The 26,069-nt window shown below is 48.6% G+C and overlaps 1 protein-coding gene across 1 annotated transcript in view; it reads left to right on the top strand.

Annotated features, from left to right (window-relative positions):
* C1QL1 (complement C1q like 1) overlaps positions 1 to 24,548 on the top strand; it is a 48,265-nt gene extending 23,717 nt beyond the window's left edge. The window contains exon 2 of the mRNA XM_083709897.1: positions 23,791 to 24,548. Within this exon, the coding sequence (XP_083566023.1) occupies positions 23,791 to 23,970 (180 nt within the window). The 3' untranslated portion in view covers positions 23,971 to 24,548. The remainder of the gene's footprint in view (positions 1 to 23,790) is intronic.
* The last annotated feature ends 1,521 nt before the right edge of the window (positions 24,549 to 26,069 follow it).

Below are 26,069 nucleotides of genomic sequence, written 5' to 3'. Positions count from 1 at the left end.
TACCTTTCAGGGCTGTTGTAACAATTGTGCCTGGAAAGAAAGCGCTTCACCTTCTCATTTATGGAGGGATCCTCAAGCGTCATGGGTGTGGGAAGCTGTGTTTGTGGGAGTAGCATTTCCCTGAGCCACACTCCCAAAGTGCGACTTGCGATGGCTTTGGGGAAAGCCGCCCAGCCTTCTTTCCCGATCAGTGAAACTGCCTGTCCCCGGTCACCGTGGATGAGAGACGCAAGATCGTTATGACCGTAAATCAGCCGTGGCAGTTTGGGAGCACCAATGTACCATGTAATTGCTATCTACCAGTGATCAGAGCTACTTTGGTCTCCAGGGGAAAATAACTCGCCTTTCGGTGACTGTAATCCTTCTCTGGATCTATTGCATTGTCAACGACCCCAAATGGGGGTGGGGGGTGGGGTCTGCCTTGCAGGAACAAGGAAGCCAGTTTGTGGTGGTCAAGTTGAATGCGGTGGGAGGAAAGTTGGCAGTTAGGGCTGGGAGATCTGAGTTCAAATGCTAAACCATGCCCTCCAGCATGTCTCCAATGAAAACAGGGACGCCCTATTCCATGCTTATTTTTATTTATACCCCACCTATCTGGCTCTGTTGCCCCAGCCACTCTGGGCGGCTTCCAACATACAGTCGTACCTTGGTTCTCGAACAGAATGCGTTCCAGGAGTCCGTTTGAGTCCTGGAACCGTTTAAAAACCAAGGCGCGGTTTCTGATTGGCTGCAGGAGCGTCCTGCAGCCAATCATAAGCTGCAGAGGCTGTGCTGGATGTTCGGCTTCCGGAAATCGTTCAAAAACCGGAACACTCGCTTCTGGGTTTTTGATTATTTGGGAGCCGATTGTTTGGGAGCCAAGGCGTTTGAGATCCAAGGTACGACTGTATATAAAAACATAATAAAACATTAAACATTTTAAAACTTCACTATACAGAGATGTCTGCAGATGTCTTCTAAAGGCTGCATAGTTGCAAGAAAACAGAAGTTTGTTGTTGTTTCGTCGTTTAGCCGTGTCCGACTCTTCTTGACCCCGTGGACCAGAGCACGCCAGGCACTCCTGTCTTCCACTGCCTCCCGCAGTTTGGTCAAACTCATATTGGTAGCTTTGACAACACTATCCAACCATCTTGTCCTCTGTCGTACCCTTTTCCTTGTGCCCTCAATCTTTGCTAACATCAGGATCTTTTCCAGGGAGTCTTCTCTTCTCATGACGTGACCAAAGTATTGGAGTCTCAGCTTCAGGATCTGTCCTTCCAGTGAGCACTCAAGAATGGATAGGTTTGATCTTCTTGCAGTCCATGGGACTCTCCAGAGTCTCCTCCAGCACCATAATTCAAAAGCATCAGTTCTTTGGCGATCAGCCTTCTTTATGGTCCAGCTCTCACTTCCATACATCACTACTGGGAAAACCATAGCTTTAACTATACAAACCTTTGTTGGCAAGGTGATGTCTCTGCTTTTTAAGATGCTGTCTAGGTTTGTCATTGCTTTTCTCCCAAGAAGCAGGCGTCTTTTAATTTCGTGGTTGCTGTCACCATCTTCAGTGATCATGGAGCCTAAGAAAGTAAAATCTCTCATTGCCTCCATTTCTTCCCCTTCTATTTGCCAGGAGGTGATGGGCCCAGTGGCCACGATCTTTGGGGTTTTTTTTGATGTTGAGCTTCAGACCATATTTTGCTCTTTCCTCTTTCACCCTCAGTAAAAGGTTCTTTAATTCCTCCTCACTTTCTGCCATCAATGTTGTGTCATCTGCATATCTGAGGTTGTTGATATTTCTTCCTGCAATCTTAATTCCCGCTTGGGATTCATCCAGCCCAGCCTTTCGCACAATGAATTCCAACAGAAGTTAGGCGGTCCCTATCCAGATAGGGGCACAGCTGGGCCCCTAGCCGAAGCCGATGGAAGGCACTCCACACAACCATAACCACCTGAGCCTCAAGTGACAGTAAAAGATCCAGAACTATCCTTACCTACCAGTTCCAGTTGCACCCCAACTGCAGGTCCCATATAGCGGAGAGCCATCAGAAGCAATGAAGAGAGATGCCTGAATAGCGCATTCCGCGAGAAGGGTAATGTAAGACAAGCTAATACAGGGAATTACAGGGTAAGATATAGACTGCTCAAAGTCTCCAGCCAAGCCCTCTGTGAATCACTCCCAATTAACGGTGTTCAAACAAGACCCATCCACCAAAAAACCATGGAGTTGTGTACCGAAATAGAGCACCCTTTACATCATTGTCCCCAGTGACAAAACAATGTCCACACAGACAACGCAAATGCAAATATTCTATTGATTTAATGCCATTTTAACTGTCAAAAGTTTCCTCCCAGAAGCTTCTGGGAACTGCTGTTCGTTGAGAGCGCTGAGAATTCTCTGGTAGAGATTCTCGCATCCTCCCACACAAAAAAACTACATTTCCCAGGGTGCCACAGGGAAAGGGAAATCAGGTTATGCCTGTAGTGTTTATAAAGGGATACCACAGTTTCCCAGTGCAACAGAGTTTTGCCTTTTGGAAAGAGGCTGGGAGGGCCACCCTCAAACAGGTGAATAATAACAGCACAGCGATGGCATGTTTAGAAGGCACCTTCGGAAAAAGCCCCCCTGGGTAATGTAGAGTTACCCAGCTTCTGTTTACAAAACTCTGTTTGCAAAAATGATTAGCAGCCTCTATTTCTGGCTGTTGCCCAGAAGCTTAAAATTCTGCTTAACACAGGAACATAGGTAGCTATTGGACGCAATATGGACTTGATTTGATTCATTATATTTTCATGCCGCTTTCCATTGCAACTGAACCCCAAAGTGGCTTACAAACCATAAATAACAATAACACGAATGAACATCACAAATGCAACATAAATCATGCGGGATAATTTTTACCGGTTAGGTGGACAAAGGTCCGTATAGTTAAAGCTATGGTTTTCCCAGTAGTGATGTATGGAAGTGAGAGCTGGACCATAAAGAAGGCTGATCGCCGAAGAATTGATGCTTTTGAATTATGGTGCTGGAGGAGACTCTTGAGAGTCCCATGGACTGCAAGAGGATCAAACCTCTCCATTCTGAAGGAAATCAGCCCTGAGTGCTCACTGGAAGGACAGATCGTGAAGCTGAGGCTCCAATACTTTGGCCACCTCATGAGAAGAGAAGACTCCCTGGAAAAGACCCTGATGTTGGGAAAGATGGAGGGCCCAAGGAGAAGGGGACGACAGAGGACGAGATGGTTGGACAGTGTTCTCGAAGCTACCAGCATGAGTTTGACCAAACTGCGGGAGGCAGTGGAAGACAGGAGTGCTTGGCGTGCTCTGGTCCATGGGGTCACGAAGAGTCGGACACGACTAAACGACTAAACAACAACAAAGGTGGACAACTTGACCCCATCTGCAGCACTGTACCAATTTAAAGAATTGTGGTTTCCACCAAAAACAAACAAACAAACCCTGGGGTGTGTTTTTTGTTAAGGGTGCTGAGAGTTCTTAGGAGACCCTCACAGAGTTGCAATTCCCAGGGTTCCCTGTTCCCAGTTAGGCTCTGACCCTCTGACTGTCAATATCTCTTGGGGTCTATTGTGCTCGCTTGATAGCAATTCGCCACCACCAGAAAGAAATCTCTCTCTCCCGAGGAACCAGGCAGGAGCCACGGCCACACAAGGAGGGACGGTGACAGTAAGACAGATAATGCTTTAGTCTTTCTAGGTGAGCAGCCCTGTTCTCGGATTATTACTTGTCTGGTAAGCTGCTGTACAAGGTGCAGATTCCTTGCTTCTCTGTTGTAAAAGGAGGGAGGGGGGAAATGATTTCATCAGGAAATTTCTGAACTCACTAATAAATAGCAGGCCAGGGGGTTGTTTTTGCCTGAACAAACCCCCTCAAACTACATATGCTCCCATGACAGCTTATGTTGCCATGTGCATTTGTTAGTCTTTAAGATATCAAGAGAGTGTTTCCTTAACCTTGCACTCTGCTAATCGGAAGCCAATACGCACCATGCTTGACATTGCAAAATCCAGTTCAAACAACAAAGAATCTTGCGGCCAGGCGGGCAAATTTATTTGCAACGTCCAGCTGGGATAGCTCAGTTGGTAGAGCATGGGACCCTTAATCCCAGGGTTGTGGTTTTGAGCCCCACGTTGGGCAAAAAATTATTGCATTGCAGGGGGTTGGACTCGATGACCCTCGTGGTCCCTTCCAACTTTATACAGTTCTATTATTCTATGAGCTCTCGTGATCCACAGCCCATTTCCTCAGATGCACGGAGAGCCGGTTGACAAATGTTGGGTGGGAATTTGGGGAAGGGGCTTGGCTCAGTGCCAGTGGCGTAGCGTGGGTTGTCAGCACCCGGCGCAAGGCAAGTAATTTGCACCCCCTAACCCGTGGATTTGCGCCCCCTAAACCTAACCCCCAGATGTTGCGCCCGGTGTGGCCTGCACCCCCCACGCACCCCCCACGCTACGCCACTGCTCAGTGCTAGACCACCTGCTTTGCATGCAGAAGGTCTCCGATTCAGTCTCGAGGTACGGCTTGGTATGTCCCCTGCCTGAACTCCTAAGGAGCCTGCCAGTCAGTGTAGCCAGAATTGAACTGAATGGACCAACTTTCTGGCTCAGCCTAAGACAGCTTCCTATGTTCCTACATTTTGTTCAGTCCTGTGCCCTTTATGGTCTGTATTTATGGGCTGCATGCACAGCGCAGATCACTTCCTGCACGCAAAACTACAACTCCCAGCACCCTCGAGAAACTACAGTTCCCAGGATTCTGGGGGGAGCAGGTGTGTGCTTTAATTGCATGGTGTGTACACAGCCGGGGTTAATTTGATACAGCTGTTCAGCACGCAGTGTGAAAGCGGGAGGGGAAAACTAATCTTTTTTCTTTATGAACACCTTCAAACCAACGCTGGGATGTTGTTGAGGCTGGGCCTTGCCCACACAAGAGCATATAGCATTGTTACTCATCCTGCTCTGGAACTTTGTCACAGCACGGCTTTGTTACTCACGCCCATCCCGCTTCCCAGCGCAGCAAAAAGTTGCAGGGAAAGTGCCATAAGGGTTTGGTTGTCTTTGAATGAGAGAGTGCTGGAGAAGAAGAGTTTGGATTTGATATCCCGCTACTACCCGAAGGTGTCTCAAAGTGGCTAACATTCTCCTTTCCCTTCCTTCCCCACAACAAACACTCTGTTAGGTGAGTGGGGCTGAGAGACTTCAGAGAAGCATGACTAACCCAAGATCACCCAGCAGCTGCATGTGGCGGAGCAGAGACGCAAACCCCACCAGATTATGAGTCTACCGCTCTTAACCACTACACCACACTGGAGGGTTGGGGCCAGGGCTGGCACACCCATAAGGCAAGGGGAGGTGATAGCCTCAGATGGCAGGATCCACAGGGGCAGCAGATCTGGCCTCCAAAGAATGCATCGCAAGCTTGGAGGTTCGAATCCCCGCGATGGAGTGAGCTCCCGTTGCTCTGTCCCAACTCCTGCCAGCCTAGCAGTTCAAAAGCACACCAGTGCAAGTAGATAAATAGGTACCACTTCGGCGGGAAGGTAAACTGCATTTCTGTGCGCTCTAGTTTTCGTCACGGTGTCCCATTGTGCCAGAAGCAGTACAGTCCTCCATAGCTATCAACTTTCAGATTTGAAAATAAGGGATCAGCAGCCTCAAAAATAAGGGATCAGCAGCCTCACCTGTCCCGGGGACAGTCTATGGGATATCTAACAATCCAGGATAGCAGCGGGAAACGATGCTGGAATAGGGGAATTTCCCGCAAAAAAAAAAGGGAAGTTGACAGCTATGTGCTGGCCACATGACCCGAAAAGCAGTCTGTGGACAAATGCTGGCTCCCTTGGCCTGAAAGCGAGATGAGCGCCGCAACCCCAGAGTCGACTTTGACTGGACTTAGCCGTCCAGGGGTCCTTTACCTTTTTGTTGTTGGTGTTGATTTTTATTTCCCCACTTGTTCCTGATGCAGCGCTTCACTCCTGTCTTCTTCCCTGGCTGGCTAGGGAGGGCACAATTTATTTGGGTTGGCCTCCAGCTGCCATAATGTCTTGGGCCAGCCCTGCTCAGGATGCTCTTGCGGTTTTTACTGTGCTGGTCCCGAGGGTTAACCGTGCGGCGAGGTCCGAATCCAGTCCGAGGTCGAGGGTGCGGTATGGAGGCTGTCCGTCAAAGCTGAAGCAGGGTCCAAGGCAGGGAGTCGGGTGAGGTCAGGAACTCTGGCAGAAGAGCAGGACAGGGTGCAGGCAGGAACAGGCTACCAACAATGTTGCTCCCACAACCTGGGACTGGGGCTGGCTGGTTTTTATCTGCCCCGAGGCATAGGGCAGTCCTGGTCCACAGGTGACTCGCCTCTCCTGGCCTGGAGGCGAGCACTCCTCCTGCGGGAACTTAGTTCCCTCCGCCTCTCTGCCCTGAGCCTCTGCAGCTCAGGAGAGGCTAGAGGGTTGCCGGACCCAGAGGCAACCTCAGCTTCCCCTGACGGGGCTGGGAGAGGAGCACCTGCAGGCAATGGGTCCTCCATCACCTCAGGAGCCAGAGCAGACTCAGCTGGTGCCTGCACCTGAGGATCCAGCAGAGGTGAGGACCCTTCAGGCTCATGCCCCAGCCCCGGCTCAGCTGGTTCTGAAGGCGGGGACACTCTGTGCAGGCTAGGATTCCTCAGAGTCTGAATCCCAGGCCATCACATTTATATTTATTTACAAATGTGCAAGCAAGAGATAAATATGCTCTTTCAGGAGGCATCGTAGACTCATTACGCCACATCAGATTCCTAGGCTGCAGCTCATGCAGCTTCTCGCAGAGATGCATTCAGATTTTGCTGTCTCCGGCTGAATGCTTAGCTGTCTTCCCTCTAAATTCAAAACTCAGTTCCAAACCGCTTGCCTCTTCCCCTGTCTACAGGGGATGTCACCTTCAGAAGGCTGGGTTTCCAAGCCCTCAAGAAACCCACAGAATAAGATTCTAGCTGCACAGCATCAGATCACAATCTCTGTTTGCACTTGTGATTTTAAAACATGGAAGTGTTTTTTCACCGCTCCAAAGAAAGTAAATAGTTTTCAGTGCGGAAGGGTGTCACTCTGCAACCATAGAAATTTTGTCAGTCGTTCAGTGCATGTGTCACTCTGAGTTTCTTTTCTTTACCTCTATGAAGCATCAGGGGAGAGAAATTCACTAGTTATTTGTAAGCACTACAGTGGTACCTCGGGTTAAGTACTTAATTCGTTCCGGAGGTCCGTACTTAACCTGAAACTGTTCTTAACCTGAAGCACCACTTTAGCTAATGGGGCCTCCTGCTGCCGCTGTGCCACCGCTGCACGATTTCTGTTCTCATCCTGAAGCAAAGTTCTTAACCTGAAGCACTATTTCTGGGTTAGCGGAGTCTGTAACCTGAAGCATATGTAACCCAAGGTACCACTGTATTATGATTCCTTTAGTGAAATTTCTGCCTGCTAAGGACACTTCCAGAGAATCTGTTGCCAGATTTGATTGCAGGGAAGTTAGATGACACCAGCTTTTTAATGAGCTGGTTTGTTTGCAGGGAGATTAGATTATGTTGCTTCAAAGCGTTATCCCACACTTTTCAGTGTGATTTCCTGTCACTTTCCTTACAGTAAAAAGGCCAGTATTTGGGGAGAGTGGGGGTTTTGTGCAAGCTTATAGTTGTGAAGGGACACGGGTGGTGCTGTGGGTTAAACGACAGAGCCTAGGGCTTGCTGATCAGAAGGTCGGCGGTTCGATTCCCTGTGACGAAGTGAGCTCCCATTGCTCGGTCCCTGCTCCTGCCAACCTAGCAGTTCGAAAGCACACCAGTGCAAGTAGATAATTAGGTACCGCTCCGGCGGGAAGGTAAATGGCGTTTCCATGCACTGCTCTGGTTCACCAGAAGCGGCTTAGTCATGCTGACCACATGACCCGGAAGCTATACACCAGCTCCCTTGGCCAATAAAGCAAGATGAGCGCCGCAACCCCAGAGTCCTCAGCAACTGGACCTAATGGTCAGGGGTCCCTTTACCTTTACCTTTAAAGAACTCCAATGCATCCAAAACATATTTATGGTGTTGATAAATGCCAAGGTTGCAGGTGAAACAGTATAAAAATAAACTGTAATTGTACAACCTGAATTTGCTGCTAAGTGAGTCAATCCCACACAAAAATAGTGTTAGCACTCTAATTCATAGTCATGAGGATCATGGGCGTAGCCAGGATTTTTTTAGGGGGAGCAGGCCTTTTGTTGGGGGGCTAGCACCTCAGTTTGCTATGGAATTTTATGGAATTTTATTGATTTAGGGGGGGCAGCTGCCCCCTGGCCCCCCTTGAGGACAGGAAAACTCATTGCAGCCACCAAGGGTGGGCAAATTTGATGGATAACTAAGTTCTATTCTGCACAATGGTCCAAGGGGGCAGATCAGGTCCTTTTGTATGGGAAGGTGCAAAAATCAAATTCCTCCAGCGTCTCTGACGCTGACTTCAATAAGACGACTTGAAACTTGGGGTTTTCCATAGCTTTGTGTGAGCTAGGAGGATTCAGCCCAGCAACTTGCTCTGAAAATGCCCCTCTCTGCCTTGTAATACTAATAATAAAAGACAGCCCCTGAGCATGCGCAAAGTGAATTGTGCAGCTTTCTCACATGTGGAGCCTCTTAGCTTGCACCCTCCTTGTTAGCTCCTGCATTGCCTCTGTTCTTTGGAAATCGAGCATGAACCCAGCTGCGTGCCTGCCATCGCCCCCCAGACTATCTGTTCCCGGAGCTCTGACCCCAATCTGCCTCGGGAGAAAACCCACAACCGGAGCGCAAACCCATTTCCCCGATGCGCCCACCTTGGAAGAAACAGCAGCACCAGGAGGCCACTTCCGGAGCAGCAATTTATCTTCACTAGTTAGAGGATTATGTCATAACGGGCTCGTGTGCTCTGACAAGGCAGCTTCTTAACGAGTGGAGATAAATGGCCTCGGTGACAGCGCCGAACTGCCTTTTGCTGCCACCAGCGTTTAACTAGCGAGCGCGTTGCAGAAAGCAGAGGCGGGAGGAAAAGAATTGGGGGGAACGAAGAAAGCAGCTCTGGCCCCATGGAGAACGTTTGGGCTAGCACTGCATCAGCATTCAGGGATCTCAGAACAAGGATTCTTAACCCAGCCTGTTTGGATAGCCTGTTTTGCAAAGAACAGAAGCAGTAAAGGTACCCAGCCAAACAAAGATTTAGCTGGTGTTCTATTTTTGTTTTAGGGACATGGGTGGCGCTGGGGGTTAAACCACAGAGCCTAGGACTTGCCGATCAGAAGGTCGGCGGTTCGAATCCCAAGACAGGGTGAGCTCCCGTTGTTCAGTTCCTGCTCCTGCCAACCTAGCAGTTTGAAAGCATGTCAAAGTGCAAGTAGATAAATAGGTACCACTCCGGCAGGAAGGTAAACGGCATATCTGTGCGCTGCTCTAGTTCGCCAGAAGCGGCTTAGTCATGCTGGCCACATGACCCGGAAGCTGTCTGTGGACAAATACCGGCTCCCTCGGCCAGTAAAACGAGATGAGCACCGCAACCCCAGAGTCGGTCACAACTGGACCTAATGGTCAGGGGTCTCTTTACCTTTAAAGGTAAAGGTAAAGGTACCCCTGCCCGTACGGGCCAGTCTTGACAGACTCTGGGGTTGTGCGCCCATCTCACTCAAGAGGCCAGGGGCCAGCGCTGTCCGGAGACACTTCCGGGTCACGTGGCCAGCGTGACATCGCTGCTCTGGCAAGCCAGAGCCGCACACGGAAACGCCGTTTACCTTTCCGCTGGTAAGCGGTCCCTATTTATCTACTTGCACCCGGAGGTGCTTTCGAACTGCTAGGTTGGCAGGCGCTGGGACCGAGCAACAGGAGCGCACCCCGCTGCAGGGATTCGAACTGCCAACCTTTCGATCGGCAAGTCCTAGGCGCTGAGGCTTTAACCCACAGCGCCACCTGCGTCCCTAGACTCTTTACCTTTACTTTTACCTTATTTTTGTTTTATTTCAACAGGTACGCCAAACAATAGTGGATTTATTCTGGAATATCCACACACAATTCCCAGTTATTAGTTGTTCTGCAATGCTTCTCCAAGGTTGCTACACTCCTGGAGGGACACTTTTGTGCTGTGCTGAACCAGAACGCTGGAGATTTTAAAAAATGACAGGATCTTAGCAGGTTTTTGTTTTTTTAATTTTATTTATACCCCGCCCTCCCCGGCCAGAGCTGGGCTCAGGGCGGCTAACACCAGTAAAATTACAGTAAAAACGTAATGGGGGGGGGACCAATTTAAAATGCAGCCTCATTTTAAAAGTAGCCTATGGCTCAAAACCATAAGGGAAGGGAAAACATAAGGGTCAGACTGAGTCCAAACCAAAGGCCAGGTGGAACAGCTCTGTCTTGCAGGCCCTGCGGAAAGATGTCAAGTTCTGCAGGGCCCATGTCTCTTGTGATAGAGTGTTCCACCAAGTTGGGGCCAGTACTGAAAAGGCCCTGGCCCTAGTTGAGACCAATCTAACCACCTTGCGACTTGGGACCTCCAAAATGTTGTCATTTATGGACCTTAAGGTCCTCCGCGGGGCATACCAGCAGAGACGGTCCCATAGGTTAGGGGACATGTACCTTAAATGAAGTGGTATGTCCACCTTGAAGCTTTTGTAGGTACTCCAGAATTCCAGTATCATGTGCACAAGTCATCATGAATGCACAATAAAAAGGACTTCTGGAGGGGCCCTCTGATTCTCCTTCTTTGTTTTGTAATCCCCTCCAACCCCCAACAGCCCTGGACTTCTCCTTCAATGTATGCCACATAGCTCACCTGTCAGGGAACTGCCATCGGAGCCAGAGGCGGAGGGAAGGCTCCAGAGTGATGCTGGAGAGGGTCCCAGCAGGGAGAGAGGCGGCCCATCTGCTGGGGAAGGAAATCAGCGTAACACCAGGGATGAAGGGGGGCAGATGGGGGAATCGGAGAGGAGGCTCCAGGACTCTTCACCGGAGACCAGCGGGGAGAGCACGGGTCCTCCGCTGCCCACACCCTCCCTGCACAGAAGACTTCCGCGCAGGGAGAGTAGGAGGAGACTTGGCATCAAAGAATTTCTTTGCTGGAAGAAGTTCAAGAAACGCCCACTGACGGATTCTGCCAGCGACTGAGACAGACAGGAATGAAAGGCTGTCCAGAGAGAAAGGGTTCAACCAGACAACCTAGCAAGGAGTGGCAGCAACTTATGCACGAGCAACCCCTAGAACCATTACATCATCCATCTGAGATCTCCAACTACTTTCCTTTGCAGCCACCATATCATAGTACACCCATTCTTGGCTTGCAGCAGACTGTGTAGTTTCGCACACAGAGAGACTGGTGGGTGGATGAATCCGCTGCAGTGGTGGCTGATGCCCAGTTAATAAGATTAATTTATATACCGCTTCTGTTCCAAAATGGTTTCCAAGGGGTTTACATCTATAAAATCAATCCATAATTAAAATACAAACCCAGCAGTGCGTTAAAGCATCCTTAATTAAAATATACGATCAAACAGTTTAAAAGTACAATTAAAACAGTTAAAACCTTAGAATCAAAAGATCAGTTCGGGGGACTGCTTGCCTAAACAGGAGCCGGCAGAATGCCAATACTGATGGGGCTTCTCATATTTCATATATTATTATTCAAATTTGTATCCAATCAGGTTGCAATGTTTTTTCAGGGGGGTTTATCCCCACAACTATCCTGTTGGGTAGGTTAGGTGGAGTATCTTTCTGAAAGCCACGCAGTAAGCTTCCATACGAATATAAGAAGCTGGGTTAAATACAGAGTCCATCCAGCCTACTCAGTCTTTCAGAGGATAGGCCTTCCCCACAACCCATGAAATTCTTACAATCAGGGTTAGAGGGCATGTGAATGTGGCCAGACTATTGCTCTCATCATTGCTGTCAGAGCTGGACTCAGATGCAGGTCAGCAGCAAGAGGCAGAGATAGTAAAGTTTACTCTTTGTTCAAGGAAATGGCATACAACTCAGCAACGCTTCCTAGTAGGCCTTGCCCTGTGGAGCAGTTGCCATGACTGAAGGTCCCCTGCCTTCTACACTTCCTAAGGCTCTTCCTCTCCTGGTTGTTTCCCAAGCAGTCTCAAACTGCATCTGTGGACCTCTGGCCTCTGTTCTGCCATCATTATCCTGTGCATTCTTGGAGACAAGCGAGGAGGGGAGCTTGTCTCAACAGGAGAAGGAGACTCCCTGGATTCTTCAGCAGTTTCTTGACCCCCTTCCTCTGCTTCAGCCTTTGAGCTTGAACTGCTCTCTGTCACCGTCTCTTCCTGATCACTAAACCCTGTTGCTCCTTCAGCATCCAACACCTTCCAGTCTTCTCCCTCTGACCTCTCCTCAGTGTCCCACCACCAACCCCCGGGCAATAATAATAATAATAATAATAATTTATTTATACCCCGCCCATCTGGCTGGGTTTCCCCAGCCACTCTGGGTGGCTTCCAACAAAGTAGAGTGGTACCTCGGGTTAAGTACTTAATTCGTTCTGGAGGTCCGTTCTTAACCTGAAACTGTTCTTAACCTGAAGCACCACTTTAGCTAATGGGGCCTCCTGCTATTGCCGCGCTGCCGGAGCACGATTTCTGTTCTCATCCTGAAGCAAAGTTCTTAACCTGAGGTACTATCTGGGTTAGCGGAGTCTGTAACCTGAAGCGCATGTAACCTGAAGCATATGTAACCCGAGGTACCACGGTATTAAAATACAGTGGTCTGTTAAACATTAAAAGCTTCCCTAAACAGGGCTGCCTTCAGATGTCTTCTAAAAGTCTGGCAGTTGTTGTTCTCTTTGACATCTGGTGGGAGGGCGTTCCACAGGGCGGGTGCCACTACTGAGAAGGCCCTCTACCTGGTTCCCTGTAACTTGGCTTCTCGCAGCAAGGGAACCACCAGAAGACCCTCGGCACTGGACCTCAGTGTCCGGGCAGAACGATGGGGGTGGAGACGCTCCTTCAGGTCAGATCCTTCCTCCTCTGGGGATTCTTTTGGGGGTTCTCCGGCTGGTGCCTCTCGCCACTCCTCCTCGTCCACTCGGTCCCTGACAATTCCTGACCATCAGAGCTGATGGGAGTTGCAGTTCAGAACCTGGAGGGTGGCAAATTGCCCATCCCTGCTTTAAATGGAGATGTGGGTATGGAAGGGAGCCTGAATATGAACCTTCTGCTTGGAAGACACATGCTCCTTTGTTGAGCTGCATCTCAGGAGCATGACCAGGAACTCACCTCCAGTCCAACTGGTGCTTTAGCACAGATTCCTACCCACTGTGCAACGTGGCAGGGAGGGGGAGACGGCAGTGAAAAACGAGTGTGTGGGAAAGAGATTGCTTTGTCAGCTAGTGCTGATAATGAAGTCCTCTTGCCTTAGGTTTCCAAGTATCTTTCCATCCAATAAGTCCAGCTCAACAGGAAACACAAAGCTCTAATTAAGAGAGCTCTTGAGACATAAATTGATCACGTGGGCCTCAGCTCCTGAGTGGCAAAGACACTTTCTTTCTCGCTGTCTCACACCCACCAGGAGGCCAGAGCGGGAGAGAGGCATGTAGAAGGGAGAGATGTGCTTTTGACGCATAAGCAGACATGCTCTGGCGTTACACCCAGAAGGCGTGGGGACATGGCAGCAACTAGCAGAGGATGTGGCACATGTAGGTTTGGTATAACAAAGTGGCGGTGGCGGCAGCAGAATCCAGCCCAGGTGTGACCGCTCTCTTCAGACGGAGAGCAAACCACTTTCTGGTCACGGTCGCTTTCTGAGGAAACACATGAGCAGGAGAGAGGACCAAGTGCAGCCTCAACGCTGCCTCTAGTGTGACAGTTTAGTTCTGGGCAGAGCTGTGCATTACAAGGTAAAGGTAAAGGGACCCCCTGACTGTTAGGTCCAGTCGCGGACAACTCTGGGGTTGCGGCGCTCATCTCGCTTTATTGGCCGAGGAAGCCAGCGTACAGCTTCCGGGTCATGTGGCCAGCATGACTAAGCCGCTTCTGGAGAACCAGAGCAGCGCACGGAAGCGCCGTTTACCTTCCCGCCGGAGCGGTACCTATTTATCTACTTGCACTGCTAGGTTGGCAGGAGCAGGGACCGATCAACAGGAGCTCATCCCGTCACGGGGATTCGAACTGCCGACCTTCTGATTGGCAAGCCATAGGCTCTGTGGTTTAGACCACAGCACCACCTGTGTCCCTTGCATTACAAGGCAGGATAGAACAAAAACTTAATCCAGTAGGCATTTAAAGCTGAATGGATCGAATCCACACTTTTCGAAACAATCTGTGAACCGAAACACAGCCGTCCTTCAAAATTCACCTTATCTGAGTCATATGATACAGTTCCCCACCCAACCAGTGTTTACAAAAATGCATATATTAGGGGAAAGTGTGCATAGGGTCTTAAAAGTGTTTACAGTGGTACCTCGGGTTACATACGCTTCAGGTTACAGACTCTGCTAACCCAGAAATAGTACCTTGGGTTAAGAACTTTGCTTCAGGATGAGAACAGAAATCGCGCAGCAGCAGAGGGAGGCCCCATTAGTTAAGTGGTGCCTCAGGTTAAGAACAGTTTCAGGTTAAGAATGGACAGTTTTCCGGGTCATGTGGCCAGCATGACTAAACCGCTACTGGTGCATGGAGGACCATGACGAGTGCCAGAGTGCACAGAAACGCCATTTACCTTCCCGCCGCAGCGGTACCTATTTATCTACTTGCACTGGTGTGCTTTTGAACTGCTAGGTTGGCAGGAGCTAGGACAGAGCAATGCGAGCTCGAACCGCCGACCTTCTGATCAGCAAGCCCAAGAGGCTCAGTGTTTAGACCACAGCGCCACCTGCGTCCCAGGTCAAGTTGCACAGCAGCAGGGATCAGTAAAACCAGAGGTAGGCAACCTAAGGCCCAGGGGCCGGATGCGGCCCAATCGCTTTCTCAATCCAGCCAGCAGACGGTCTGGGAATCAGTGTGTTTTTACATGAGTAGAATGTGTCCTTTTATTTAAAATGCATCTCTGGGTTATTTGTGGGGCATAGGAATTCGTTCATTATTTTTTTTCAAAATATAGTCCGGCCTACCACATGCTCTGAGGGACAGTGGACCAGTCCATGGCTGAAAAAGGTTGCTGACCGCTGAGTAAAACAATGTTTGCAAGCTCAGTTTGTTCTTTTAAAGGTTTGTGACTCTACACACACACACACACACACACACACACACACACACGGAGAGAGAGAGAGAGACAGACAGACAGACAGACAGACAGACAGGGCAGCTTGGTTTGTGGCAAGAAGGAGGAAAACACAGGCTAGATAAATGTCGAAAGAAAGGATCTTCAGCTGAAGCAGTTAAAGGGAGCGGGTGGGAAGGACGTTGTGGCTGATGCAGTACCTCCTAATCATATGGCAAAGAGGCATATGGTCGGCAAGGACCTCTCACTGTGCTGAGGCATACTTGTACCAGCTCAGCAAATTGCAGACAATTCAAGGAGGCGGAAAATCCACCATTATCTCTTCTTCTGCAAAGCGTTCACACTTGCACTAAAGCCACTGCTCCTCGGGTCCCAGCCCCCAATTGCTCAGTGTGTAGGGAAGAACTTGCACACTTTGTTTTCAATTAAGAAGCATGCACACCAGCAAAGGCTCCATCATTCTAGACCTCTGACCCCTGTTTAGACCACATGCGATTATTCCTCTGGAGCAACTACAATTCTCACCCTAGAAATTCACAATTGCTTCTACATTGGGGCCTTTTACCCATTCCTTCTCCACAATGAGCTGGAAGGGGGATTAAGGCAAGTGGTCCCATATGGTTCATAACAGAGCAATATATTGTTCAGCAATACCAGTCCTCAGAGTTGTGCTTCTATAACATTTATTCAGCAGATCCTGCAAAATAAGTTAGTAGCTTCCTCCTTCAACTTCTTCTGTTACTTCCTGTTCACTGCAGCAGCAGCAACAGCATGAGTGATTAACATCTAAATTAGTTACTTCTTGTTCCTGCCATGAAAGAGCTTTCTCCATATTTTGAAAAATGTCAAGTAGCAATATTGCATTGTAAAAAGATTACAAGAAAAAATGACGAAAGGAAAGAATTATAATGCCTCCTCAAGCAATAGGAACTGCCTGATTAAGATACAATTAAGAAACTCTGGGTGTTTCCAGACTGTCGCTATTTTCATGTGGGATTCAGTCACATCCAGACAGATTTGGGCTGCACGATTAAAACAGATCTGGATCTCTTGTGCAACAAAACCACTTCTCCCAAAGATCAGACTCTTAGCGGTGAGGCAAGTGAAAGGAAAATACACTGCAAAGTGTAGGATAACACTTGCTTTGACATTGTCTTGCCTCCCCACAAACAAATCAGTGTGAATGCTAATTCCAGTGTTGTAATGCTAACATCGGTGCCAACAATGTGGAATCTTCCTTCAGAGGATCAGGATGAATGCTCAATGAACAGATGGTCTCGAATTACCCTCTCAGTCAGCAATGCATCAAACAGGACACAAGGAGGAAGCTGCTAATTAAAGGCAAAGAAGCCCTGAAACTCTCAAAACCCTTTTTCTTTTATTTTTGGGCCAGCCCATACCGGCTTTGCATTTTTATTTGAAATAATCACCACAAATAAAATCAGGTTAAAAAAAGGCAGAAGCACAACACTAAGGACACTGGCAGGCAGAACCCACTCAGTGGAATATGACAGGTTGGTGGTGAAATTTCTGGATCCACTCTGTATTTAAAAAGAGTGACTGAAGGGTGACTGCGCCAGACTAAACCAGCAGAGTAGAAGCAACCCCAAGTGACCGTTTCTATAAACAAAGATGTGTAGAAAACTCTTCACGTCCTTTTGCTTCATAAAGGGTGGTTGTTTGACCTGTGTTAATTGCATTATAATTAATATACTGGGTATAAGCACATTGTTACAATGAGTTTTCTTAATATATACTGGGGTGGATTTTTGTTTTATCTTGAATCTATCCAAGGGGATCCAGACAGAAACATTAACACGCCTTTCCCCTATTGCATTTAGAGAGTTGTCTAACACGGTCTCTTCTTCAGTGTTCATGGAGATGGAACCACTACAGTCAAGTCACCCACACACAAAACAAAATGGAGGATGCAATCAGAGACCTCCCATGTGACCAAAGTTAACCTATCACACGAGAGTTACTGAGGAACATTCCAGAATGAAACACACAGTAATGCATTTAAGCATTCCCCGTTTCAGTCAATTAAACCACTATGCTTAACAGGCCATGCATTTGACTTTACAAAGGACAGGGGCTCTCGGTGGGGAGCCCTCTCTTGAAAGGTTTTTGGGTCCAGGTCCACCTTATAAATAAATAACTCTGAGGAAGCAGAGGAGGGGCCAGATTTTAGCACCTGTGCCACAAACTGAGCAGGTACACACAGTTGGTCCCACCTGTAGGTCACAGCAGGTCACCTTAGTCATCACTAAGGTGAGATTTATTACAGTTCAATCTATGCAGTTTATGTGCAAATCTGCATTCCACTTGCCCTCTTTTTTGGTGATTTATTTTCTCTCTTTTTAAGTAGCCGCTCTAACCTCACCCCAGGACTTCCTTAGGTACCATGCTGGGCTTATGGATTCTCAGAAAAACAAACATTTGCTACCCCCGCCTGTAGCCTTATGAGGCTTTGCCCTCGGGTGGGAAAAATATTGCGCCCGGGAAAGGGAAAATGGGAGTCAACAGACACTCAAGGAATAGTTTCGGAGAAAAAGCTTTATTTCTACCATCCATGAACTGGTAGAAGGAGCAAGTGTGATAGTTCACAAACAAGCACGGGTTCACAGTCATTTGCACAGAGCATATATTCCCCTTCCAGTTCCCTCCCCTTTCTCCTCCTTCAGGAGTCCTGCCCCATGAGTTCCTCTGAGCATGAACAGAAAGCTCCTGTCTTTGGGAAGGGGGGTGTGAGAAGACAAGGGGGTCGAGGAGTCTTGCGGTTCAGCATGTCCAAGATGTTGCAACTGAAGGAGATAAAAGTCAGTTCTCAGGCTTGAGTATTCTTGGCAATGACAGAGCCTATTCATTAGCCTTTTGAAGCCTTCTTGTACTGATAAAAGAATAACATTTTTCCTATGCATCTTGTGAGAAGAGCAGAGGAAAAACTGTTTTCGATTTTTTAGAAGACAAATGAATTTTGGACAGTTTTGAGGCCTGGTTGGGGGCCTAGGTGGGGTCACCTGTCCTCACCTCCTTCCCCCGCCTAGTTTGGCAGTGAAACTCCTCTCAATCGGGTCTCTTCGCTTTGGGCCAGGAAGTCAAACGATTGCTTTAAAACTGGACTCCGTTCCAGTTCACCAGGAGGAGGAAAACACTCACCAATCAGCTTTTGGATAGTGGTTTGGCTTCAGTAGGACTTTTGCTGCCACTGCATCCTCGTGAGGAAGGCTTTTACCAGGAGAATCCTTACCTGTCATGCACAGAAACCCTGCCAAGGAGAAAAGGCGGAAGGCTGAATGGAAATTGGCTGATGTGGACAATTTGGAAATTTGAGCACATTAGTTGTTGGCTTGGCTTTCTAAAGTTTATCCCCCCCCCCCCCCCATACTCAGGAGGGCTAGAATCTTGTCGCTTTTAAAAATCTAAAAGGTTAAGCTGAGAATTATCCGTGTTTCCAACAGAAGCGATAAATTCCAGGCACGTTATGCATCTTGCAGCATAATCACTGCCATAAAGATTTCCAGTCTTCCATACAAAAAAATATAAGCCTTGTACGTCTATTTCAGAGCCCATGACTCAACAGTGGACATTTGTGTTGTTATATTTAACCTCTGTGATCTTGCCCCTGTGTTAATCTTCCACAATAAAATAGCAGCGGCAGCAGACCCTGTGGCCAATAACTCTCCAGCTACAATAATTATACACAAAGAGCATCTGCTTTTAACCGCAGACAAATCCCACCATGGACCTCCAAAAGTGCGGATTGGTTCGCTTCCTCTCCTGGAGTCCCTTCATGTATCCAGCTGTAATTAAAAGCTAACACTCTACTCCACCCAGGCCATTAACCAGCTTTCAAGTTCAATTTTAATTACGGTGCAAACCGTGGAAAGTGAAGACCTGTTTTCAAAGGCCGCGTCTCTGTATTTGGGTGCGGGGAGAGGCAAGAAATGCACTTTTACTGAGCCAGTTGTGCACACCAGCACAGGTGGCCGAGAAGCAGTTCCATCTGTGACTGTTAACACATTGTCCAGACTAGCAACGGCTAAGCGTTCAATGGCACACCTGAAAAATAATTTGGGGGAATCTGAGTGCTCATTACCAAAGCCCCACATGAGCCTCTGCTCCTCACTGTCTGACAGTTCCCTCCTTCCCCACAGTGGAGACTCCTCTGTTGCACAAAGTGGGGCATAGCACACACACACACACACACACACACACACACACACAACAGATTGTGAGGCCCCCAAAACTTCCAAAGGCACATCCAATCTTTCTCCTGTCACCAGCAGTCCTTATTATTGTTAAGTTGTGGGTGAACATATCAGACGACACAGTGATTCTTCAAACAGCTATTGTTTAGGGGGCCACTAGGGGGCGCATCGAAAGATGGCTGACAATAACATCTCTCCAACCCACACGAGGTAATTTGGAGGCTATGATGGGGGTAATTAGCCTCCTTAACCCCTCCAGGATTGTGGGGGGGACGGCCCTTGCCTGCTGTGCCCTAAACCACCCCCGAATTTGTGGGGGTGGGGGCACTAGGCACAAAGCCCTCCTGTGGGATTCCGGCACTCCTCGATGCTGTCTCTGATTCACGCCACTAGCTGCAAGAATCTTCAAAAGAAACAATTTGGACGAGATAAATTGCACATACTTCAAGGAAAGAGGGGGAGTAAAGACTGCTGACAGAAGAGATCTCTGATAAAACAAGACAAGAATAAAATATGAGACGATACGTCAAGATACGGTACGGCAAATGACTGAGGGGGGAGGGGGGAAAAAACCTTCCTTTCTTTCTCTATGTGATTAAACAAGAATCCCCTCCCCTAATGAGTCAGAAATGTCATTTTAAGGACTTAAGCTGAGGATTTAAGGCTGTGTGGAGATAAATTTTCGAACCAAAGCAATGTTCCAAGACGAAGCTGGAAAGTTAAGAGTTTTGGAATGACACAGTTAAAAATGCCGTCGCCATTTTGGGAGGCACTGTCAGAGCTCATGAGTCTGGGAGGAGAAAGAGAGAAATAGAGCTGTTTACATATCGTGGATTAACTCCTCAGTGGGACTTAAGAATGACAACTGCCTAATTTATGATGGAAAGAGTGATGCTATCTATGAAGGAGATGATATATGGAAACCATCTGGACTTAGATTGGAAGAACGGGAAATTCACACAGAATTATTATATTTGCTTATCGACTTAAGGAGACTAACAGAAGAGATCGTAAAGGAAAAAGAGAAATTATATGAACAAGATATGATGTGGAAACACCAAGATAAGACTGGATAGAACTATGAACTCTGTTTGGACTGATTGGGACTGATTTGGACATTAACGCAGTAATAAGAAGATGATTTGAATCCCCCTCTGGATCTTGAAGTATGGGTTCCCCCAACAAAATTTAAAAATTTGGCTTTGTAATTTGGAATTTATATGATGTGATTTAATTTGATGTGATTGGCCAATTAATAAAAATTATTTAAAAAACAAACAGCTATTGTTTATTCACAGGCCAGAACAGAACTGAACTGAAGGGTTCAGCTAGCCTGCATATATGGGGCTCCACTAGAACGCAACAGTAACCATTTTCTGTAACTATCCAATCACTGAACGTCACTTTTGATCCCTTATTTGCATATGTGGGCCTGAACAATCTACAGTATCCCCCTGCTGGCCCAAGGTGAAAACTTCAGTACATAACAATTAATATATTTTCCACTGACAGAGGCATTCTAGATGCATCCGTCCATGTCCTCTGCTTAGGCAATCAAAATACAGTGGAACCTCAGGTTGCGAATGGGATCCAGGCAGCGTTCGCAACCCGCAGTGCCGTGTCTGTGCATGCATGGGTTGCGATTTGCCGCTTCTGCGCATGTGCAAAGTGTGATTTTAGTGCCTCTGCGCATGTGCGAGCGCCGAAACCCAGAAGTAACCCGTTCCGGTACTTCTGGGTTCGGCGCAGTGAGCAATCCAAAAATGCGTAACCTGAAGCGTCTGTAACCCGAGGTACCACTGTAATCGCCACCAGCAGTTCCCACCCCTGGGTCCAGCATCTCTCTCCCCCCGAAATAGTTTCAGTAGGGTGGTGAATTATTTTGGTCACCCCCCTCCCGTTTTTTTCTGTGTTGGACGCCACTGAGAGGAGGGGAGGCAGACTTGAAGATTTATAATGAGGAAGGATGGGAGGTGGGACCCTGGTAGCCCTCCCTGTCAACAGTGGCGTAGCGTGGGGGGTGCAGGGGGGGCCGGCCGCACCGGGCGCAACACCTGGGGGTTAGGGTTAGGGAGCGCAAATCCACGGGTTAGGGGGCGCAAATCCATGGGTTAGGGAGCGCAAATCCACGGGTTAGGGGGCGCAAATTACTTGCCTTGCCCCGGGTGCTGACAACCCACGCTACGCCACTGCCTGTCAATCACAGACCCTCCAAGTGTCCTTATTTTCCAGGGACATCCCTGATTTAGAGAAACTATTCCGGTTTCTGATTTCATCCAGGGTTGTCCTGCTTTTCCTTAGGATGTCCCCATTTTCGCTGGAGAAATGTTGGAGGATATGGAATTATCCGACCCCCTGAGCCATCTAAAGGCAATCCTGTATAGGGGAGTTTTTTTAAAAAAAAAATAAATGTTTAATGTTTTATTATGTTTTATATATGTTGGAAGCTGCCCAGAATGTTTGCTGCAATCCTTGAGCTTTTCCTGCCTTTTCCTCCTAAGGCCCTCCTGCTCCTTCCTATTCTTTGGATCTATCCCCCCCCCCCGCCCCCATCTCACCTTCTTCAGTCCCCTCCTATTCCTGGAACATTAAAGCTAAAAAGCAAACTCCAGACTGTTTCCATATTTCCCCAAGTTTTAAGTGCATGCATATTATATTTGCAGTGTCTGTACGCTAAAGTGTTTTCTTGGGACAGCATTAACCTGAAGTATGCTTTTAATGTTGTTCTAAATTGCATATTGTGTTTTGGTTTGAATTTACAGTTTTAACTGTTTTACTTCGCTTTGGGAGACACCCAGGGAGCTGTTTTGAGAAGCGATATAAATGCTTTTAATAAATGAACCCCACTTACCTGGGAGGAAGCGCCATTGCATTCAATAGGACTTCTTTCAGATCAGACACGGCAGCCAAAAGAATTGGCTTGTTCATGTTGCTGCCTTCCCATGACATGGGCAGAAATCAGTCCAGACTCAGAGGCAGAAGTGGAGGCTGGAGAGGAGGGAGGCCGAGAGGAGGCAGGCTGCTGAAGAAGCCAGGAGGTCTCCCCCTCCTGCTGCGAACAGCTCTCCCAGAACCAGAAGAGGTATGAAGAGTGTGGAGCAGAGACAGACAAGATGTTGAAGTCTTAGATTGCTTAGGGAGAAGTAGACTTAGGGAGTGGTGGGAAGGCGAGGGGACCTTCGGTCCTCCCAAGTGCCTCCTTGGATCTAGTGGGAAGAGTTGCTGTGCTCGCTAGGCCTGAGCTGTTTTGTTTCTTTGAACAAAGAAGTCACAGACACCTGATGAGTTATTGCTGATCTGCCGATCTGCCCGGACACCCAGCAGAGGCTGCTCCATTATGGCAAACAAAGCACTGCCGCACCAACCTTAGCCTACCTTCTTACTCACACTCAGTCGGCAGATGGCTCTGGCGCCCCCTCCTGTTTGTCTCCCAGTCTTCCATCCCACCAGTCCAGCAGGCACCAGCCACGACTACTGTTGGTACCTCAGAAGGCAACTGAGGATGTCAGCACCAGCGGCTAGGCTGTTTTTATATATGCTGGAAGCCACCCAGGGTGGCCAGGGCAGCCCAGTCAGATGGGCAGGGTAAAAATAATTCTCTTCTTCTTCTTCTTCTTGCCTGCCTTCAGATGTCTTCTAAAGGTTATATAGTTACTCATCTCCTTGACATCTGACGAAAGGGCGTTCCACAGGGTGGGAGCCACTACTGAGAAGGCCCTCTGCCTGGCTCCCTATAGCTTCATGTCTCGCAGTAAGGGACCCGCCAGAAGGCCCATGGTACTGGACCTCTAGAATACCCTCGGTGTTGAACATTGAGGGTGGAGATGCTCATTCATCTGTACAGGGCTGAAGCCATTTAGGGCTTTAAAGGTCAGCACCATCACTGAATTGCACTGGGAAGCAATGTAGGTCTTTCAGGACCAGTGTTATGTGGTCCCAGCAGCCACTCCTAGTCACCAGCATTCTGGATTGGTTGTAGTTTCCAAGGCACCATAATTCTAATTGCATATTACCCTTTATGGGAAGATCTTAGGGCGGTGTACAACATGAAAAGCACCAGGCCAGCTTGGAGAGAGAGGAGAGGTTTTAAATTGTAACTCAGCAGCCGCCAGGCTAGCAGTTTGCCGTGAAGAAGTTGACTTCCCTTTTGCTCTCTGCCTCCTATTGCCGTAGGAATTATAGTGACGGGCTTTGCAGGATGAAATTAAATAGGAGGCGCAGCACTCCTTCAACGCCTCCCTTCTCCACCTCCTTCTCTGTGCATGGCTCTGTGCAGCTCCCATTCCCATCACTGTCACCAACGCTTTGACCTTTTCCCCCTGTCTCTCTTTTTTCTCCTTCTTCCCCATCTGTTCTTTCCCTCTCTCTCTCTCTCTCCCCCCAACCTGCCCTCTCTCACCCCAGGTGCGGGCCAGCGCCATCGCGCAAGATGCGGATCAAAACTACGACTACGCCAGCAACAGTGTGATCCTTCACCTGGATGCCGGCGACGAGGTCTTCATCAAGCTGGACGGAGGCAAAGCCCACGGAGGGAACAACAACAAATATAGCACCTTCTCAGGCTTCATCATCTACTCGGACTGAGGGCTGCGAGCAGCAGCAGCAGCCATACTAGTTCCCGGCCACCTGGATTTCTCTCTATGTGTCAGCTGCAAAGTCAGCTGCAAAACTCACATCCACCGACATCTTCGCACGCTGTCCGTCTCCCCGCCGCCAAGGCGCAGGGATGCGGTGGTTGTATCCTGTTGCCCTTTTCCCTGCCCTCCCAGGAGGCACTGCGGAGGAACAACAGATGAGTCAAGCCAACCATCGTTCCCACCCCTAATTTTCCTTCCATGCATTTCCAGGAGCATCACAATTCGCGAAGCCTTCTAAGGTTGTCTCCGTAATTTTTTTGGAAAGAAGGCGAAAGAAAGCGAAGGGACTCGGATGGGGCTTGGGGGAAGGGTCTAGAGAACTTATCATCTTGCCATTTTCCTCTCCGTAATCATAGGGGTTGTCGAGACTCCGCTGAAAAAGCGGAGGTCAGGATTCGAACTCTGATCTTCAGATCTGCATGCCCGCATTTCAGATTTGGATTTGAGTACGTACTATATTTGGGACAGATTTCTGTCTTGTGCGTGTCTGCACCTAGATGTTTAAAATACACAAACCAGATTGTTTCAGAAGCTGTTGAGCCATGTATACATGAATACAAAGTATAGCCAAACCATTGTTTACATGATCTCTTACAACGTGGATGATGGTAGAACAAATCGACAAGCTCACCCTGGGGCTAATTCCCCAAACTTTCTATTTGCGCCAAAATCAAATTGCAGCATGGGTCACAGTCTCCAGTCCTCCTGCCCTCCACCATTTGCTCCCAGAAAAGAGGGGCACATATCCTCTATTGGATGCCTCCCCCACTCACTGTCCAAACAGGGACGTCTACATACTCATTACTGGCCAAAACAGTGCTGGCCAAAGGACTTCTTCTATGCCCCCCTCCTAAGTAGCCAACCGCTGACCAAGCCACCTTCTGATCGCACACAGCCCTCCCTGCTCCGGTGCAAATCATACTTATATTATTTATTCGATTTATATACCACCCTTTAGCCAAAAAGCACAGGGTGGTGTACTGCATTAAGAGCATAAATTATGCAGCATAATAATAAAAACATGATACACAGAATAATAATCAATTGTTAGCGTCCGTTTGTCTCAAGAGACAACGGAGTGCGCCTCCAGGGCTGAAGTCAAACTGATGTGTAAAGGTACCCCTGACCATTAGGTCCAGTCACGGACAACCCTGGGGTTGCAGCGCTCATCTCACTCTAGAGGCCAAGGGAGCCGGCGTTTGTCCGCAGACAGCTTCCGGGTCATGTGGCCAGCATGACTAAGCCGCTTCTGGTGAACCAGAGCAGCGCACGGAAACACCGTTTACCTTCCCGCCGGAGCGGTAACTATTTATCAACTTGCACTTGACGTGCTTTTGAACTGCTAGGTTGGCAGGAGCTGGGACTGAGCAACAAGAGCTCACCCCGTCGCGGGGATTCGAACCGCCGACCTTCTGATCGGCAAGCCCTAGGCTCTGTGGTTTAAACCACAGCGCCACCCGCATCCACTAAAATGGCCTGGGCAGTGTGTATGGAGTTCCTGGGCTGCCCAGACAACAAGACCGCCATCTTGGCCTGTCTGATGTGGTCCAAAGGAAAGCAGAGCAATATGTTGGGCACCAGCTTGGCTGCAGGAGTTGCTGGAAGGAGGCATACAAGGAGCTATACAACCATCTTAGGGACTCCACTTCGGACTTGTGTAGGATTTACTCCTGAGCCTCTTTTTCTCCCAAAGATATCCCACAAGGCCGTGGAGGTTTAGGATCAAGGATCCTTCTCCTAGATGAACTAGCTTCCCAGGTTGGCAAGCCCCATCTGCCCCTCGCTGCCCTCTACAACATGTGCAGAAACTGTCTTCTTGACTGCTGGACCTCAAGTGCTCAATCTGCCAGAATATGCAGGGAAGTCCCTAACTCACTTAGGGTTTGAGACTCATTGGCCTCCCTCACCTAGTTTAGCCAGCCAGTCAAAGCTGTTCCTGGGATGTGGCCACTGTCGCATGCTGTCACCTTATAGAAGCCACAGGTGAGAGCTGAGTTCAGGGTGAGGTCCAGAGGTGGACAAACCACCCCAGAAGGAGCACGACAT

Source organism: Podarcis gaigeae (assembly GCF_964106915.1).
Source record: "Podarcis gaigeae genome assembly, chromosome: 13".
NCBI classification, from domain to species: Eukaryota; Metazoa; Chordata; class Lepidosauria; order Squamata; family Lacertidae; genus Podarcis; species Podarcis gaigeae.
The sequence above is the reverse complement of the archived record's forward strand: the minus strand, read 5'-3'. Positions and strand labels throughout refer to the sequence as shown.